Source organism: Rhinopithecus bieti, unplaced genomic scaffold (assembly GCF_001698545.2).
Source record: "Rhinopithecus bieti isolate Rb0 unplaced genomic scaffold, ASM169854v2 scaffold_44745, whole genome shotgun sequence".
Lineage (NCBI taxonomy): Eukaryota > Metazoa > Chordata > Mammalia > Primates > Cercopithecidae > Rhinopithecus > Rhinopithecus bieti.
Window position 1 is genome coordinate 1,157,171 of NW_016818280.1, and position 18,403 is coordinate 1,175,573.

Sequence of the window (18,403 nt, forward strand, 5' to 3'; positions counted from 1 at the left end):
CGGCGGGGGGCGGGGTGGGGGCGGGGCCCGACTCGGACCACGCGGGGCGGGACCTGGAGCTGACGCGGCCGCCCTGCCCCCGGGACCATAACCGGCCGCTGCCGCCACCGCGGACCGAGCGCGGAGTTCAGGAGGCTCGGACCCGAAGCCGCTACTGGGCGCCCGGCCTCCCGCCCGCCATGGCCGCGCCCCGCGCCCCGCGCGCTCTGGCGGCAGCCGCGCCTGCGTCCGGGAAGGCCAAGCTGACGCACCCGGGGAAGGCGATCCTGGCAGGTGGGCCCCTCCGGGACGCGGACCCCACTCCCGCCGCCCTTCCGGGTGGGCCCGGGACGCTGAGGCCCCGCCCCACTTCCGGGTTGGGCCCTGGGTTGGGAATCGTGGGGGCGCGGTCCTGGTCCCCACCCCGCGCGCTGGGGCTCGCCCGCCTGCCGCCTGTCACCCCCGCGCCTCGCCGGGACAACGGGGTGGGGGCATGCGGTCGTGGGGCCCCAGCCCAGGTTCCCGCGACACTGGCGCGGCGGCTGCGCCGGGCAAAGTCCGGGACGGGGGAGGGGCCCGAGCGCCAGCGGCCGGGCGGAGGTCTTAGGAGCCGGTGCCCGGTCCCCGCAGGCGGCCTGGCGGGTGGCATCGAGATCTGCATCACCTTCCCCACTGAGTACGTGAAGACGCAGCTGCAGCTGGACGAGCGCTCGCACCCGCCGCGGTACCGGGGCATCGGTGAGGAGGGGGAGGCCGCGGCGCCACGGGGGGCGGGTACCCAGGGCGGCGGCACCGAGGGCAGTGGGGTCCTGACGGCCCCCTCCCCCAGGGGACTGCGTGCGGCAGACGGTTCGCAGCCATGGCGTCCTGGGTCTGTACCGCGGCCTCAGCTCCCTGCTCTACGGCTCCATCCCCAAGGCGGCCGTCAGGTGAGGCCCGGCCTGGGGCTGCTGCGGGAGGAGGGTCTTGGCCGCGGCAGCCCCTCTCACCCGCCTCCCGCCTCCAGGTTCGGAATGTTCGAGTTCCTCAGCAACCACATGCGGGATGCCCAGGGACGGCTGGACAGCACGCGCGGGCTGCTGTGCGGCCTAGGCGCCGGCGTGGCCGAGGCCGTGGTGGTCGTGTGCCCCATGGAGACCATCAAGGTGGGGAAGGTCCTGGCGAGGACCCTGGACACTCAGGGAGTACAGAGACTGGCAGCCGCGCTGGCCCGGTGCTCCAGAGGCAACCGGCAAGCTGGGGAGGGTCTCCTGGACGCGGGGTGACCGCGGGGCCTTGGAGCAGGACGCCTGCCACGAAGGGCCATCTGTGGAGGCTGAATCTATGCTAAAGGCAGCCTTAAAGTATTTACAAAATGCTTTTATAAAGCAGAAAACAAAATGACACATTCACTGCGAAAACTGGAAAAGAGTGGCAAACATAAAGGTAGAGGCCGCTCACCAGGGCTGCCCTGTGTCCGGGAGCATGGTCTGTGTGGGCTGCCCTGTGTCCCGGGGCATGGTCTGTGCGGGCTGCCCTGTGTCCCGGGGCATGGTACGTGTGGGCGGCCCATGGTACACTGCTTCTCGGGGAAGAGCTGCAGCCCCAGTTTCCTCCACCCTGGATGGGCCCTGGGCCTGCCTGCTAACCAGGACCCACTCAGGTGGCAGCCGAGAACCTGCGCTCTTGCTTCTCTCTCTCAGGTGAAGTTCATCCACGACCAGACCTCTCCAAACCCCAAGTACAGAGGCTTCTTCCACGGGGTTAGGGAGATTGTGCGGGAACAAGGTGCGCCACTGGACCTTCCAGCTAGGGCTCAGGGACCTGGGCCAGGGTGGGAAGGGCCTGCACCTCCCATCCTGCCTTGGGCTCTGTGCAGCACCCACCCTCCACACACACCAATTCCCAGGGCCTGAGAGGCTGCAGGGCAAACCGTGCCTGCCTTCCCCCAGGGCTGAAGGGGACGTACCAGGGCCTCACGGCCACCGTCCTGAAGCAGGGCTCGAACCAGGCCATCCGCTTCTTTGTCATGACCTCCCTGCGCAACTGGTACCGAGGTGTGTCTGCACCACAGGGCCCTGTCTCTGCACAGGGCCAACTGCTCTCCTCTCCTTGAGACCACCCCTGGGCGGCGGGCACCCACCTTTTGAGGTGCTGATCCAGGCTCCTCCCGGAACCTTCTGACCACACCTTACCCCTCATATCCAGGGGACAACCCCAACAAGCCCATGAACCCTCTGATCACTGGGGTCTTCGGAGCTATTGCAGGCGCAGCCAGTGTCTTTGGAAACACTCCTCTGGATGTGATTAAGACCCGGATGCAGGTGCGGGGACCGGGAAGGCGATGGGAAGGGGGCACTGGGCCAGAGCTAGCTGCTGAGCCCCTGCCTGCTGATGTCCCGCAGGGCCTGGAGGCACACAAATACCGGAACACGTGGGACTGCGGCTTGCAGATCCTGAGGAAGGAGGGGCTCAAGGCGTGAGTGGGGGAGGGGCAGGGCTACTGTCCCCACCTCAGACCTTTCCGGGCCTACCTGGCCTTCCCACGCCCTATGCCGTCCCCTTCAGGCCTCTGTGCCTCCCCTTTCAGCATCTGGGGATTGCCCTGTGCAGGGACACTGCACTGACCTGCCTTCCTCTCCCCACCCCTCCTCCCACCCAGATTCTACAAGGGCACTGTCCCCCGCCTGGGCCGGGTCTGCCTGGATGTGGCCATAGTGTTTATCATCTATGATGAAGTGGTGAAGCTGCTCAACAAAGTGTGGAAGACAGACTAAGCCTAGAGAGGCTGCAAGGGGACCGCCCCAGGCACCTCCAGAGTGCCCGCCACCTTTGTCTCACATGATTCCAGTGCAGTAGTGCCAAAAGGCCCTTCCCACGTCCCTTGAGCTCTGTAGCCTGGTCTGTGCATTGTGGCTGTCAAGTCCATGTGTCCCCCCTGTGGTCTGTGTGACACCACCACTGTGTCCTGGTGTCTGGCCCAGCCATGGCTGGGTGTGCATCTGGCCTGTGACCCCGTGCCCACTTGTCCATGTGCTTACTGTGAGCCCTGTGCCTGTGTTTCATGTTCTGTGTCATGTGACCTGTGCCCCGCCTCCCGGGGTGCCCGTGTGGCCTGGGTCCTCGGCCCTGTAGCCCTGGCCCGGTCCCAGTCCGGTGCCTTCCACCCTGCCCCGGCCTACCACAGCTGCCTCCGGGCCTCGGCCTGGCTTCACCGCATTCCAGGGGCTGCAGCCCCTCGCTTCTCCCGCCATTGGCCTTAACCGGCCCTCGGGCCCTCCCTCCGCCCGGGACAGGGTGGCACCCACCACTCTCAGGACCACCCTGCCAAGGCAGAATAAACCGGATCCTGTTGCAGTCTCCTGTCCTGTGTTCGTCCCTGTATGGGGCATCTGTGCTATGCGATTGGTGGCTGTGCTCTGCAGGACTAGGCCCACCTTCATCTGATGGACACTGCAGTAGGGGTACAGGGAAGCTAGTGTCCACCAGGGCAGGGCAGCTGTTGCCACAGTTTGCTCCCTGGAGAAGCCCAGTGCCAGGCAAGAAGGATCTGGGCTGCACCCTGGCTTCTCTGTGGCCTGTGGGGCAAGATCCATGACATGGGTAAAGTGTGTGTTCAAACGGCCTCAGGGTGGCCTGGACAGAGAGCAGAGTGTTCCAGAGCAGGGGGGCTGGGCCCCAGTGAGATGGAGTCCCTAGGACGGACTGCCTTGCCCCTCACCCACGGGGAAGCTTAGGGAAGTTGGTTTGCCCCCTAGGGCCTCCGGGGCATGCCCGCTCCTGAGTGAAGTAAAATGCGTGCTTGTGGGGGAGGAGGAGATGGGAGGCATGCTGGGGCCTCTGAACTCCTGGGGGGGGGCTGTCTGGGTCCTCTGCTGCCCAAAGGGCTCTGGGCAGGGGCCTTCCCCCCCCCCTTGTATCCTTCACCCAGGGCTGGTGGAGGCGCTGTCCTGGGGCAGCAGGAAGTGGGGCTGCCTGGCCAGGGCTTCTGGGCACCTCATGCCACAGCCTGAGCCCTCAGAGGAAGGTGTCCTCTGGCTGGAGGCCAGAGCTCTGAACTGGCATGTCCCCATGGGCCCAGCTCCTCTTTCCACAGTCTATGAGCCACATAGAGGACCACTCAGGCAGGATGGATCAGTCAGTGCCCCTTGGCTGTGCAGAGAAGTCAGCTTCCTGTCCAAGTGCCTCCGTGGGGAAAATCATGCCAAGCTTTGGCTCAGACATGGAGAATAGGCTTTTGCCAGCCAGAAACTCCGTGTGAACATGGGTCCCGTTCCTCTGTGGAGACTGGCCCTTCCCGTCATGTACCTCACGACAGCACGGATCCCTGGAATCCCGGAATGTGACAGCTGGGAGGAGTCTGGGGTGCAAAGGCCAGATGGTGAGAGCCAAAGCATGGGATTTGGGGGTAAAGGGAGCAAAGGGTTTGAAGACCTCTGTTGGTGAGAGCGCCGGGCTGGAGCTGGTCGGGTGGCTCAGCACTCAACCTGTGCTGTGACGGGATGCCAATTGCACTCCTCCTGCTCATGGCAGACTCCCAATTCTGTTGCCACAGAAGAGAAAGGCCCAGGCAAACAGAGGCCTCCCCTCCTGCCCCTGTCACTAAGGCATGCCAAGTGCTGACCACGAGAACCCCACACCAAGATGCTTCTGTCTCCTGGGAGTCAAGGCCCACTGGTTCTGCACCTCTCAAGAAGCTTTGTTGTGGGCTGGGCAAGCCGGCAGTGGGCCGCACTGGTCCACAGTGTCCAGCCCTGGAACCTGGAGGGGCACTCAAAACTCTCCTGGGGCCTGCTCCAGGCCTCGCATCCACGTGCTGTATCTCCCCACAGGTGCTGATGAATCATGCTTAGCGCAAGCAGCCTCACCACATGGCAGCTTTTTCTGGGTTGGCAGGTGGAGGCTGTTTACAGTTCTCCCAGGTTCCAGGCAGTTCTTGGGAGCAGCCAAAGCCTCGCAGCTGCCTAAAGGGGACAGCCCCAATCCTGACCTCCAGAGATTGCCAGCCACTCCACTGCACACCTGCACCGATCTGTCCCTGTCCCTCTCTTCAAAGGAGTGGGCTGAGGCTGCACTTAGCTGAGAGCAGGCTGTAGGATGTCATGGGTCTCCCTCCTCCTTGGACCCCTGCCATTCTCAGGGTCACCTGTTTTATGCTTTGAATCACGTGGACAGACATCAGGTTAGCACAGCCAGAAATGTTGATCGAGCTGGCGTTCTTTGAGTCCCTGGGGCACCGAGCATGGAGGAGCTACCTACTCTGGTAGATAGAACCCACACTGTAGGCTGTCACACATTTCCCTCAAGAAGTAAGGCAGCTCCAGTCTTAGGGGCTGAGACAAGGGGGAAAGGTGTCTGTGCAGGGAAAGAGGCTGGAGGCTGGAGAGGCATAGGCAGGGCCTGGAGGAGGCCAAGTTGCATTTTTTTTTTTTTTTTTTTTTTTTTTTTTTTTTTTTGAGACAGAGTCTCGCTCTGTTGCCCAGGCTGAGTGCAGTGATCGTGATTCTTCAGCTCACTGGGAAGCTCCACCTCCCGGGTTCACGCCATTTCTCCCTGCCTCAGCCTCCTGAGTAGGCTGGGACTACAGGTGCCCACCCACCACGCCAGATAATTTTTTTTTTTTTTTTTTTTTTTTGTATTTTTAGTAGAGAAGCGGTTTCACTGTGTTAGGCAGGATGGTCTCGATCTCCTGACCTCGTGAGCCACCGCACCCGGCCTGCCAAGTTGCATTTAACCAGACTGCAGAGAGGAGGCTTGCAGCAGGGAGTAGCATAGACTAAGAACACTGGGGCCCTTAGGGGCAGAGACATGTGGATGGGTCTCCAAGCTAGCCTGCAGGCAGAAGGGTCTTGATTTCTAGCCTGGTGCTCCACGTCTCCCCACTAACTAGGACACTCGGCTAGTGCTGGGGAGAGCCCCAGGAGGTGGCTAAGTGCACATCGGAGGACTGGGTGGAGACTCCAGGTCACATGTCCTGCTCCAGCCAGAGCCACAGTGGCCAGTTAAAGTCACAGTCTAGAATCTGAACCTTACCAATTGTGCCCAGAAGGGACAGTGGCCTCACAGAAAAGGACAAGGGAGCAGGTGAGGTGGTGACTACACCTAGGGCAGGGCATGGCTAACCTCCAGCCTTGTCCTCACCGCTGTGGGACTGAGGCCTCCAGGCAGCTACCCCGCTCCATCCTCCTGCTCCCCAGATTCCTTGACGTTCCCCTCACACACTGCTGCGTGCCACCTCCTCCACACTGGGTTTTCTGTCCCTGTGTAGATGATGAATGGCAGTCAGAGCTTAGTATTCAAAAAAGCCAATGACTCCTGTCAGTGGGTGTGTCTCCTCTTAGCCAACAAAGAGAATGCTGGTTTGGGGTTGTGTCCCTCTCAGCACTCACAACAAACACTGTCTTGGTTGAGGATGCAAGAGTAGTATTTTCCTCACTTTTTATTTCCTGTGTTTTCACAGATTCCCTGCACAGGGTCTTAGCTAAGGGGCACAAAACCAGGGGCCACCTCAAGACCTGGGAACATGGACTGAACACAGACACACAAGGGATAGGGACAGAGGTGATGCAGGGACATTGGAGAACTGAAAGGACAGCCTGAAAGGGGCGCTGGGAGGACCACAGAGAATACTGAGGATCACGGATAAACATGACAAGGCCAAAAACATGGGTGACCCATGGGAAACGTGGTGGCCCTGTAGTTCCACTCCACCCATTCCTACCTGACAAGTATCCCTGAGAGCAGCCTCCCTTCTGCTCAGGTTGGGCCAGGCCCTGACCCCTGACCCTCCCCAACATGGCCCTTATTACACTGTTGTCACATTTGTCCCCTCTGCCAAACCGCACTCATCCACCACCCATCATCCACTTAATTCTCCACTGACCAGGCCTGACCTGGGAACAATGACCTGGCAGACAACACTTAGCCACAGGAGTGTCATCTCCTGCAGTGACCTCAAGAGATGCACCATCTCATCCCTCTGCCTCCAAGCTCTGCTCAAATCCCTGCCGTGGCCGGTGGCTCACTAGCTTCAAGCAGCGCAAGCTCTGTCTCACAAGCGCGGCTCCTGGAGATCCTAGGTCCCGGGGCACATTCCATGCGCTGGGGGCTGCGGCCCCCGAGGCTCGCGGCCATCCTGCCAGTCGCCCCGAGGCAGCCCTATGCAGGCCCCAGCCGCCGCTGCCGATGGCCCTGGCCAGTCAACCCCTCCTCTCGGGGCCCGGGGGACTCGCCTGGGGTTGTAATGGAGGAAGGTAAATAAAATGCCAGAGACCGTGATCCGGGGGCTCATCCTGCGGGCCGGCCCAGGTCACGGGAGAGGCGCTGTGCCCGCCAGGGCCAGGATGGGGGTCGCCTGCGCTGAGGGGCGGGGCCGCGGCCGCAGATCACCCGGGCCCCGCTCAGTACCCGGCCACAGGGGGACACCGAGAGGCTTCCTGGGGCCCATTTCCGAAAAAGGAATGGACTTCCTGAGTCTCGCGGACCGGCCATCTAGGCAAGTTCGGAAGTTGGAGCGGGGCGCACTGATGGCGTCACGAGGGCGCGCCCAGTAGCCCGGGGCCGCGCACGCGCCCTCCCGTGGCTGCTAGGTCTGGAGCCGCGCTGCTCAGACCCCGGCCGCCTGCACCGCCGCGGGCTCGACGCCTCGTCCGAGATTGATTGGGCTGCCTGGAGGCCCCTCGCGGTTACTGCCCCCCTGACCTTCGGGTTTCATCGCGAGTCCCCGTCCTCGCCTTCAGCCCCTGGATTCTCGCCGGCCCAGCCACATCGTCTCTGACCCTTCCCGAGCCTCTGACGGCGCCTCCCAGGACCAGCGGAGGCCCACGCTGGAGGCTGCCTGGGCCATCCTGACGCACCAGTCTGAGGGGACACTCCCTGGCCTCCCGCTCCTCCCGCCCCTCCTTTCCCCTGCCTAGAGCTGGCCTGCGTGTTCCAGAACTGGGCTTCTCCCGCCTCACGTGCTCCCCAGCGCACTCCGCATCGCCGTGGGCGCGGCTTCCTCGCCCTGGAACACTCTTCCTCTCCCCGCTCCTTTGCCCTTAATTCACACTGCCCTGCAGGCCCTGCCTGGCTCATGTGCAGGTGATGTGCCTGTTTCCCTTTCCCGAAGGGCGCCCTCATCCGGTTGTTGTGTCCTCGGACCCAAGCTCCCAGAGGGCAGAGCCCGGCCTGTGGTTCACGCCTGTGTCCCCGCCACCGGGCCTGGATGGTCGTTGGTCACTGCTGAAGGAACAGAGAGAGGGAGGGAGGTGAGAGGGAAGGAAAGACAAATGTACTTATGACTGCGTTTATTCCTCTACTTGTGACTTTTTGTTCCAATGTTCCTAGTCTCAGCCATGGGAAAGAAGATGGGGATCCAGAGCGCTCCATAGCCTCTCCTCTGCTACTGCCCACCCCATCCTGCCTGCCTGGCCAGCTCCAGTCCAGCCACTTATTGCTGCCTGTAGGCTCATGTAAGGCACGGTGGCCTTGCCACATCCCCTTGGAAGAGGAGGCAGGTGTAGGCACACCCCTCTGAGTCGCCTACTCTGGGGGCCTGTTGGCAGGAGCAGGAGAAGGAGTCCGGGTTGGGGTTGTGTCCCCAAAGAAGGTGGCAGTGAGCACAGGCCACACACCATACTGGCACATCCTGGCTGGGCCTTTCCTTAGCCGGCTCCATTCCTCAGATAGGAAAACCCAGGCAGAGACAAAGGACCTACTTGGGACCTGTGGAGGCCCAGTCCCTCCCTCTGCCGCCTAGTGAGAAAAGACTGAAGATGAAGAGTGAGGATGGATTGAGAGCAGGTGGTGTCACTTCTGCCCTGTCAGTGAGTTAGTCAACAGAGGCCTTCAGGGGGCTGTACCTGGACAGGGACCCCAAAGGGAAGATGGAGGGTCTGCAAGGGGGCTGCTAGCTGCCCTCAGTCAGCATCCACCCAGTCTGGAGGCTGCCCCCTGATCCTGCTTGATGGAGACAGGTGTGTCACGCATGTTGCCATGCAACCCAAGCTCAGTGTGTGGGTGGCACCCAGGGCAGCACTGGCGATCAGGGTCCACAAGTGGTGTGGGTCGGGAGGGGCAGAAGCATCCTTCTCTTGAGTTCCCTGATCACCCAGGAAGGCTGGCAGGGACGGGGGATCCACTCATCCAGACCCGTTGGCCAGCCCACCAATGTGCGCATCTCCCTTTTGGCTCCAGGGCCCGCCTTGGCCAGGTGACAGCTGGGGAAACTGATACCAGCTCGTAGCTCTGGACTGCCGGGTGGCAAGGCCCTGTGGTCGCTGGGAGCCAAGTTTCCTCAGCCCCGCGCCTTCGCTGCTGACAATTGAGCAACCAAAGCAGATTAACTTGGGTGTTAATGCCCCCCTTAATGGCTTCAGAATCCCCGGCTCCAGGAGCTAAGCCGGCCTTTCTCCGTGCGCGGCCGAGCCCTCCGCGGCTTCAGCCCCGCAGCGGCGCCGATGCTATCTCTGCCTGCCCGGCCGCGGTGCCGCGCTAATCCCCGGCGCTCCTTTCTTCCCCGGACCGCCCGAGATCGGCCGATTGGGGTTTGATTATGGCTGCTATCGAGGGCCCCTTTGTGCGACCGGCCCTAAATCCCCTAATTCCGTGATAAAGGAGGCATTAGCGGGCGTCTGTGGCTGAGAAAGGCACCGGGATGAAAGAAAGCAATCAGGGGATCCGGACGGCCGCGCCCTCGAGGCGGGGTGGCCTCGACCCAGCGGGGGACTGCCTGGGCCCAGGCTTCCTCCACCCCAACCAGCCCTGAGCGGGGCCAGCGCCCCCTCCCCACCTCCATGACTGCCCCTCCCCACTGTTCTGGCTGCCACTTGGCTCGGGAAGCCCCTGGGCTCACATGCCGAGGGACCACCCCCCTACTTCAGCCTCACTTTTGCATGTGCGGGACCTAAGGGATCTAACCCCCAGCTCCCTGGGTCCTAGCTGCTCCTGCGTCTGGGCCCTGAATGTCCAAATCCAGTGGTCTGTCCGTGCCCACCCAAAGCTCCATTCCTCTGTGGCCTCTAATTCTCCCCCAGCCCCTCCAGATCCCTGCCCCCTTCATCTGCCTCAGCTTCATCCAGTCCTGGAAACAATCAGGTCTGTTCTTCAATCGGGGAAAGAAATGGTGGCAGCCTCGAGCACTGGGATTGTCTAGGGAGGTGCAGGTGGGGACAGCAGGGAAGGCCCCTTTGCAGAGGTGCCGGGAGCCCCAGGATAGGGTGTCAAGGAGCCAGGGTGGGTGCGAGCTCGGTGCATTGGAGGAGCTGACCAGGGGCCTGAGCAGCTGAGAGTGAGGAGGGAGGGGACAGATGGGAGAGGTGGCAGAGTCCAGGGCTTCCAGGGACTGAGGACCTCTCACTCCGGGCATCTGAAGTGAGGGCGCCATGATTGCACTTGTGTTTGTGGCGAGCATTGACGCCTCTCTAGGGGAGGCTCACTTTGGGGAGGAGGACAGGAGAGAAAAGTGGCTGGGAGTGGGTTCAAAAGCCAGCCACTATGGGCGTGCAGGTGGCAGACATTGCGACTGGCGCCAAGGCGGAGGTAGTGCAGAGGGACAGGCGTGGGCAATGCCAGCCGGATCTGGAGGTGGACGATGAGATCCAAGGTGGGAGTGGGGAATGCTAAGCATTGCCCACCAGCTGAGCCTTGAGCAGCCCTGGAGGCAGGTGAGCGCTGTGCAGGTGAGAGAGTGGGGCATTTACCTGGACAGACAGGTGTGTGTTTACCAAGGTGCACAGGTGAGTGAGTGGAGCATTTACCTGGGCAGACAGGTGTGTGTTTACCAAGGTGCACAAGAGTCGAGGTGTGCATTTACCCAGGTGAGTAGGTGGGGCGGCGGGCCATTTACTGGGAGGACAAGGGGATGGGTGTGCATAGATGACTCTGTTCAGATCCCCTTTTGGGGTCAGCCTACTGGTCCCCACCTGCTGACTGTTGCCTCCTGGTGGCTCATGGCCTTGGTCTTGGAGAATTGTCCTGGGGAATGACAGCCACCCACACAGCAGCCCTCCAGACCCAGAGGCAAAACCCTGACAATGGCTGATACATGGGCGTCCCTGCTTTGCCAAAAGGTAGTTCAGATCTGTGAAGTTCTCAGTGTCTACCCGAGCACTTTCATGTGAAAGGATAGAAACTGACCTCTAACAGAGACAGCCTTCTGCTCAGCAGTCTCCACTCCACCACCCAGCTCGGTCCTGCTTCCACAGTGACCAGGCATCTCAGTTTTCCCAAGACTAAGGAAGTTCTTGGAAAGCAGGGCTTTCAGCACCAAAACCTGGGAAAGTCCCAGGCAAACCAGGATGGTGAGTCCCTCTAGGTTTCTGTTGTGTCCCCCAGAGATGCCAAAGTCCCAGCTCATCATACCTGTGAATGTGAAGTTATTTAGAAATAAGGTGTTTGCAGATGTAATTAACATTTAAATTAATTAGCTGGGCATGTTGGTACACATCTGTGGTGCCAGCTACTTTGGAGGCTGAGGTGAGAAGATTGCTTGAGCCCAGAAGGTTGAGCCTGCACTGAGCTGTGACCACATTACTGCACTTCAGCCTGGCCAATAGAGCAAGACCCTGCCTCTAAACAAAGGAAAACAACAACAACAAAAACCATGTAAATGAAGATGAGGTCATACTGGAGTAGGGTAGGTCCTTAACCCAGTAAGACTGATGAAATCCTCAGAAGAGAAGAGCTGCATACAGGAGAAGGCCATGTGATGACCGAGGTGAGGATGGGAGGGGGCATGTGTGAGCCAAGGAATGCCCAGTGGGTCCAGCAATGCCAGATGCTGGGAGAAAGGCAGGGGGTACTGTCCCCTGGAGCCTTCAGAAAGCGTGGCCCTGCTGACACCCTGATTGGGGTTCCTGGCCTCCGGAAGTAAGAACAAGTAAGCTTCTGTCGGAAACTGTTCAGGGCTCAGCACCACTGGAAGGCAGCACGGACTTCCCCACTCTCCTGAGCACATGCTCAGCAACAGCCCGAGAACAAGAATCCTCGCTTTCAGGCTTTGCTTCTAGGGAACTTGACCTCAACAGTGGGTGTCTGGTGGGTGGCCCTGGGAAGCCCACCTGAAGGACAGCACTCTGATATGGGATCCCGCACCGGCAGGGTAGCAACGGGGAGCCGCCACTCTTCTCGTGTTTCCAGCATTTTGTGGTGTTCCATCCTTGTAGATGCCAAGGTGGCAGGTGAAGAACTGAGAGCCCCCGGCCTGGGTCGCAGTGTGACAGTAAGAACTGTCACCAGGGGGAACTGGGATGGGAGACATTGGGAGGCAGTGTCACTGGTGCAGTGCCCTGGGCACCTGAGAGGGGGGGAGGAACTCCAAGAGCCATGGGACTCAGAGGCTGTTGCTAAACACTATTGATTTCTTGAGGAGAGAACATGACAGATCCAGACACACCCATCAACAGCATGAAGCAGAGTGCCCCACGTTAGAGCCCAGCTGGCACATGCAGAGACTGGCCGGCGGGTGGACAGAAATGAAGATGAGACCGCGGGGGTTAGTGGAGCACAGCTGAACTGCAGGCAAGGCGGGGGATCTCAACTTAAACAAGGCTCTGGCAGTGAAGTGACAGCCCTGATGGTGAAGGGGTGGGACGCCGATGTGTGGGGTGGGATATCGGAGTGGATGGCCTTGCGCACTTCGGTTTTTTGTTTTATTTATTTTTGTTTTTTTGTTTTGTTTTTTTGTTTGTTTTTTGAGAGGAGTTTTGCTCTTATTGCCCAGGCTAAAGTACAGTGGCGCAATCTCAGCTCACTGCAACCTCCACCTTCCGATTTCAAGCGATTCTTCCGCCTCAGCCTCCCAAGTAACTGGGATTACAGGCACCCGCCACCATGCCCAGCTAATTTTTTTGTATTTTTAGTAGAGACGGGGTTTCATCATGCTGGTCAGGCTTGTCTCGAACTGCTGACCTCGTGATTCACCCACCTTGGTTTCCCAAAGTGCTGGGATTACAGGCGTGAGCCACCGCGCCTGGTCTTGAGGTATTTATTTGACGTGGAGTCTTGCTTTGGTGCCCAGGCAGGAGTGCAGTGGCATGATCATAGTTCACTGCAGCCTCCAACTCCCAGGCTCAAGTGATCGTCCCACCTCAGCCTCCTAAGTAGTTGGGACTACAGGTGTGCACCACCATGCCCCGCAAATTTTTAAAATTTTTTTAGAGACGAGGTCTCACTATGTTGCCTAGGCTGGTTTCAAACTCCTGGCCTCAAGTGATCCTCCAGCCTCGGCCTCCCAAAATGCTGAGATTATAGGCATGAGCCACCACGCCAAGTCCTTTATACCTTTTATATATTTTTCTTGCTTTATTGCACTAAGACTTCCAGGACAATGTTGAATAGAAGTGTCATGGATATCCTTACTTTACTCTTGATTTTAGGGAGAAAATAACCAATGTTTTGCCAGAAAGTATGATATTAACTGTAGGTTAACTATAGATTATTAATAAAGTTGTTCATTACATTCCCTTATTATCTTTTAATGTCTGCAGAATCTATAGTTATATCCCTTCTCTCAGTCCTGATATTAGTAATTTGTGTTCCTTTCTTCTGATTCAGTTCAATTTATTAATTTTGTTTATCTTTGGCTTCATTATTTTCTCTATTTTTGCCTTTTTACATATTATTGACTCTATACAAAAAAATCTTCTTTTACTTGCATCTTTTTTTTTTTTTTTTTCGAAATGGAGTCTTGCTCTGTCACCCAGACTGCAGTGCAGTGGCATGATCATGGCTCAATGCAGTCTTGACCTCCCCAGGCTCAGGTGATCCTCCCACCTCAGCTTCCTGAGTATCTGGGACTCCAGGTGTGCACCACCATGCCTGGCTAATTTTTGGAATTTTTTGTAGAGACGGAGGTCTCTCTATGTTGCCTAGTCTGGTCTTGAACTCCTGGGCTCAAGCAATCTGCCCTCCTCAGCTTCCCAAAGTGCTAGGATTTTTTTTTTTTTTTAAGATGGAGTCTCACTCTGTTGCCCAGGTTAGAGTGCAGTAGTGTCATCTTGGCTAACTGTATCCTCAACCTCCTGGGCTCAAGCCATCCTCCCACCTCTGCCTCTGAGTATCTGGGACTACAGGCATGTGCCACCATGCCCAGCTAATTTTTGTATTTTTCGTAGAAATTCAAGTGGGGTTTTGCCATGTTGCCCAGGCTGGTCTCTAACTCCTGAGGTCAAGTGACTTGCTTGCCTTGGCTTTCCAAAGTGCTGAGATTACAAGTTTGAGCCACCATCCCACCCCAGACTGGATAATTTCTGTCATCCAGCTAGTCTCAAACTGACTCTTCCGTTATTCTGTTATCTCTCTTCTGCTGTCAAGCCTATTTAGGGAATTTTTTATTTCTGATGTTGCATTTTTCAGTTCTAGAATTTCCATTTAGTTATTTTATTTATTTATTTATTTGAGACAGAGTTTCGCTCTTGTTACCCAGGCTGGAGTGCAATGGCGTGATTGCGGTTCATTGCAACCTCCGCTTCCTGGGTTCAAGCGATTCTCCTGCCTCAGCCTCCCGAGTAGCTGGGATTACAGGTACCCACCACCACACCTGGTTAATTTTTTGTATTTTTAGTAGAGACAGGGTTTCACTATGTCGGCCAGGCTGGTCTCCAACTCCTGACCTCAGACGCCTCCACCCACCTCAGCCTTCCAAAGTTCTGGGATTACAAGCATGAGCCACTGCACCTGGCCCATTTAGTTATTTTGTTATTTTAGCTATTTTTAAAGTTTCTTTTTCTCGGCTGTGTGCTAGGATGCTAAAACAGTTACCAGATGACTACACAAACATGGACTATATTTTATATACCATTGGCAGGCCACTGAAAAATTAATAAAAACAATCCTGGCCTGCTGCTGTGACTCCCGCCTGTAATCTCAGCAATTTGGGAGGCTGAGGCGGGAAGATCATGGTAGTCCAGGAGTTCAAGACAAGCCTGGGCAACATACCAAGACCCCATTTGTAAAAATGAAAAGACGAATGCATACATAGTGATAAATCAACTATAGCAAAATACTAATAACTGAATAATCTAGGTAGTGAATATCCCTTCAAATTATCTGAATATTTGAAAATTTTCATGATGACATATTGGAAAAAATAATATAAGTAAACTCAACAACAACCACAAACAAAAAACTGGCTGGGCATGGTGGCTCACGTGATCACTTGAGCCCAAGAGTTTGAGGCTGCAGTGAGCCGTGAATAGCCACTGCACTCCGGCCTAGCAAGACTCTCTCAAAAAAAAAAAGAAAAGAAAAGAAAAAAGAAAACATAAAAATGAGCAAAGAGGACAGGCGCGGTGGGTCACCCCTGTAATCCCAGCACTTTGGGAGGCTGAGGCGGGCAGATCACCTGAGGTCAGGAGTTCATGATCAGCCTGGCCAACATAGTGAAACCCTGTCTCTACTAAAAATACAGAATTAGCTGGATGTGGTGGCAGGCACCTGTAATCCCAGCTACTTGGGAGGCTGAGGCAGGAGAATTGCTTGAATCCAGGAGGCGGAGGTTGCAGTGAGGTGAGATCGTGCCAACTGCACTCCAGCCTGGGGGCCAAAAGTGAAACTCAGTCTCAAAAAAATAAATAAACAAAAATTGAAAAAATAAACAAAGGGGCTGGGCACAGTAGCTCACACGTGTGATCCTAGTACTTTGGGAGGCCAAGGCTGGCCCATCACTTGAGGCCAGGAGTTCGAGACCAGCCTGGCCAACCTAGCGAAACCCATCTCTATTAAAAATACAAAAATTTGCTGGGTGTGGTGGCAGGCACCTGTAATCCCAGCTATTCAGGAGGCTGAGGCACGAGAATCGCTTGAACCAGGAGGTGGAGGTTGCAATGAGCCAAGATCGCACCACTTTGACTTCAGCCTGGGCGACAGGGCAAGTCTCCGTATCAAAAAAAAAAAAAAAAAAAAAAAAAAAAAAAAAAAAAAAAAAAAAAAAAAAACAGAATGAGAAAAATACTTCATCCCCACTAGGGTGTCTATACATTTTAAAACCAGAAAATAACAAATGTTGTTGAGGACGCAGATAAAGTAGAACTCTTATGGGAACCTGGTGGGAATGTAAGATGGAGCTGCAGCTATGGAAAAGTTTGGTGAATCCTCAAAACCCTAAACATAGAATTACCATGCACCCCAGCAATTCCTCTCCTCAGTATATACCCAGAAGGGCTGAATGCAGGAACTGAAGCAAGCGCTGTACACACACGTTCACAGCAGCGCTACTCACAGGAGTCAGAGGGCCAAAGCAACCCAGGGACCCTGGAGGAATAAGTGGATAAACAAAATGTGGCCGGGCGCGGTGGCTCACGCCTGTAATCCCAGCTCTCAGGGAGGCAGAGGCGGGAGGATAGCTTGAGCCCAGGAGTTCGAGACCTGCCTGGGTAATACAGCGAGACCCCGTTCTCCACAAAAGGAAAAAAAAAAAAAAAAAAAAAGACAAAAACAAAACAAAACAAACAAACAAACAAAAAAAAACCAAAATGTGGTTTGCACATGCGCAGTGCGGTGTTATTCAGCCGTAAGCCCCCCTCCCCCCTCGCCGGGCGCTGGGAGTTCGGGGAAGGGCAGTTACTGTGCAATGGTTACAGTTTTCTGATTAGGAAGGCTCTGGGAAAGGTTGTGGAGAGTTACACAGCTTTGTGGATATCCTTAACGCACACTTGTATTGCACACGTAGAAAAGGTTAAAATGAATCTGGGCAAATAAGTGGGACCTGGTCTCTACCAATATACAAAAATTAGGTGTGCATGGTGGATGCCTGTGGTCCCAGCAACTGGAGGCTGAGGTGGGAGAATCGCTTGAGCCCAGGAGGTCGAGACTGCAGTGAGTCATGACTGCACCACTGCACTCCAGCCTGGGTGACACAGCAAGATCCCCTCTACAAAAAACAAACAAAAAGGTTAAAATGGTAAACGCTATTCTATTTTATTTTACATTTAAAACATAAGTAAAAATAATAGAAGGGAAAAAGGCTGAGGTCACCTGCCCACTGAACTGTCTCAGTGCTTCACCCAGTGTCCAGCCAGTTCTCAGGCCCAGACCTCCTCTGCTGAAGTGTCCTTCCCAGGAGAAAGGAGCCAGTAACACCATGAAGGGTATTTCTATTGGTGATCCCCCTTATCCTTCCTTGAAGGGACCTGTGTCCACTTACTCAGGTAGCTGTGTGCTGGGGAAAGGGAAAACTCAGATCTTGTTAGTGCTGTTGGATACTGGCTCCAAGTCAGCACTGATTCCTGGGACCCAAAGTGCCCTCAAGGCCTCCCTGCTAGAGCAGGAGCACAGAGTCAGGCAGTGAGCAAAGTCCTGGCCCAATTCCATCCCACAGTGGCCCCAGCAATGCATGAGCTACCCACGGGTTATTTCTGCAGTTTCTGAATGCATAATTGGAATAGACATATTTAGTATTTGGCAGAACTTTCATAGTGATTTCTAACCTTTAGAGTGCCAACTGAAAAATCACACAATTTATAAATTTAGAAGGGAGACTTTATTTCTTTTATTTTCTCTAGAGACAGTCTCACTCTGTCACCCAGGCTGGAGTGTAGTGGCACAATCATAGCTCACTGCAGGCTCAAATTCCTGGGCTCAAGAGATCCTCCCATTGCAGCTTCCCAAGTAGCTGAGGCCACAGGTGCACGCCACCATACCTGCTAATTTTTTTATTTTTTGTAGAGATGGGGTCTCACTATGTTGCCCAGACTGATCTCCAACTCCTGGCCTGATCCTCCCACCTCAGCCTCCCAAAGTGCTGGGATTATGGGGTTACAGGCATGAGCCGCTGTGCTCTGCCACCTTTATTTCTTTTTTTTTTTTTTTTTGAGACGGAGTCCCACTCTGTCGCCCAGGCTGGAGTGCAGTGGCCAGATCTCAGCTCACTACAAGCTCCGCCTCCCAGGTTTATGCCATTCTCCTGCCTCAGCCTCCCAAGCAGCTGGGACCACAGGCACCTGCCACCTCGCCCCTCTAGTTTTTTGTATTTTTTTTTTTTTAGTAGAGACGGGGTTTCACGGTGTTAGCCAGGATGGTCTCGATCTCCTGACCTCGCGATCCGCCCGTCTCGGCCTCCCAAAGTGCTGGGATTACAGGCTTGAGCCACCGCGCCCGGCCAACTTTATTTCTTATAAAGAGTTACAGCCCTGCAAGGCGGCCAGGCTGGGAAGTGTAGCCATTTGCAGACACCAAAAGACAGGCATGTTTAGGATGACAGCAGTGAAACAGGAATTTATGCTGAATAGGATAGCCAAGTATGCATTCTTTTTTTTTTTTTTTTTTTTTTTTTTTTTTTTTTTGAGATGGAGTCTCGCTCTGTCACCCAGGCTGGAGTGCAGTGGCGCCATCTCGGCACACTGCAAGCTCCGCCTCCTGGGTTCACGCCATTCTCCTGCCTCAACCTCCTGAGTAGCTGGGACTACAGGTGCCTGCCACCACGCCCGGCTAATTTTTTGTATTTTAGTAGAGACGAGGTTTCACC

At 56.1% G+C, this 18,403-nt stretch overlaps 1 protein-coding gene across 2 annotated transcripts; it reads left to right on the forward strand.

The window, feature by feature from the left end:
• Window positions 1-8: 8 nt before the first annotated feature.
• Window positions 9-3,315, forward strand: SLC25A1 (solute carrier family 25 member 1). Of its 2 annotated transcripts, XM_017856711.1 has the most exons (9): window positions 9-273; window positions 610-717; window positions 809-908; window positions 986-1,124; window positions 1,662-1,746; window positions 1,911-2,015; window positions 2,167-2,282; window positions 2,364-2,437; window positions 2,621-3,315. In XM_017856711.1, exons 1-9 carry the CDS (start codon window positions 180-182, stop codon window positions 2,733-2,735), a joined length of 936 nt encoding a protein of 311 aa, XP_017712200.1. In that variant the 5' UTR covers window positions 9-179; the 3' UTR covers window positions 2,736-3,315. The 2 variants fall into 2 exon arrangements, with proteins under 2 accessions (XP_017712200.1, XP_017712199.1); XM_017856710.1 differs by having other exon boundaries at window positions 2,167-2,437.
• The last annotated feature ends 15,088 nt before the right edge of the window (window positions 3,316-18,403 follow it).

Bases quoted from the DNA above. Each gene is read 5' to 3' on its own strand.
- SLC25A1 (XM_017856710.1), top strand. From the start codon at position 180: ATGGCCGCGCCCCGCGCCCCGCGCGCTCTGGCGGCAGCCGCGCCTGCG. The intron at 909-985 runs GTGAGGCCCGGC...TCCCGCCTCCAG, and splicing joins ATCCCCAAGGCGGCCGTCAG to GTTCGGAATGTTCGAGTTCC. The intron at 1,747-1,910 runs GTGCGCCACTGG...GCCTTCCCCCAG, and splicing joins GGAGATTGTGCGGGAACAAG to GGCTGAAGGGGACGTACCAG.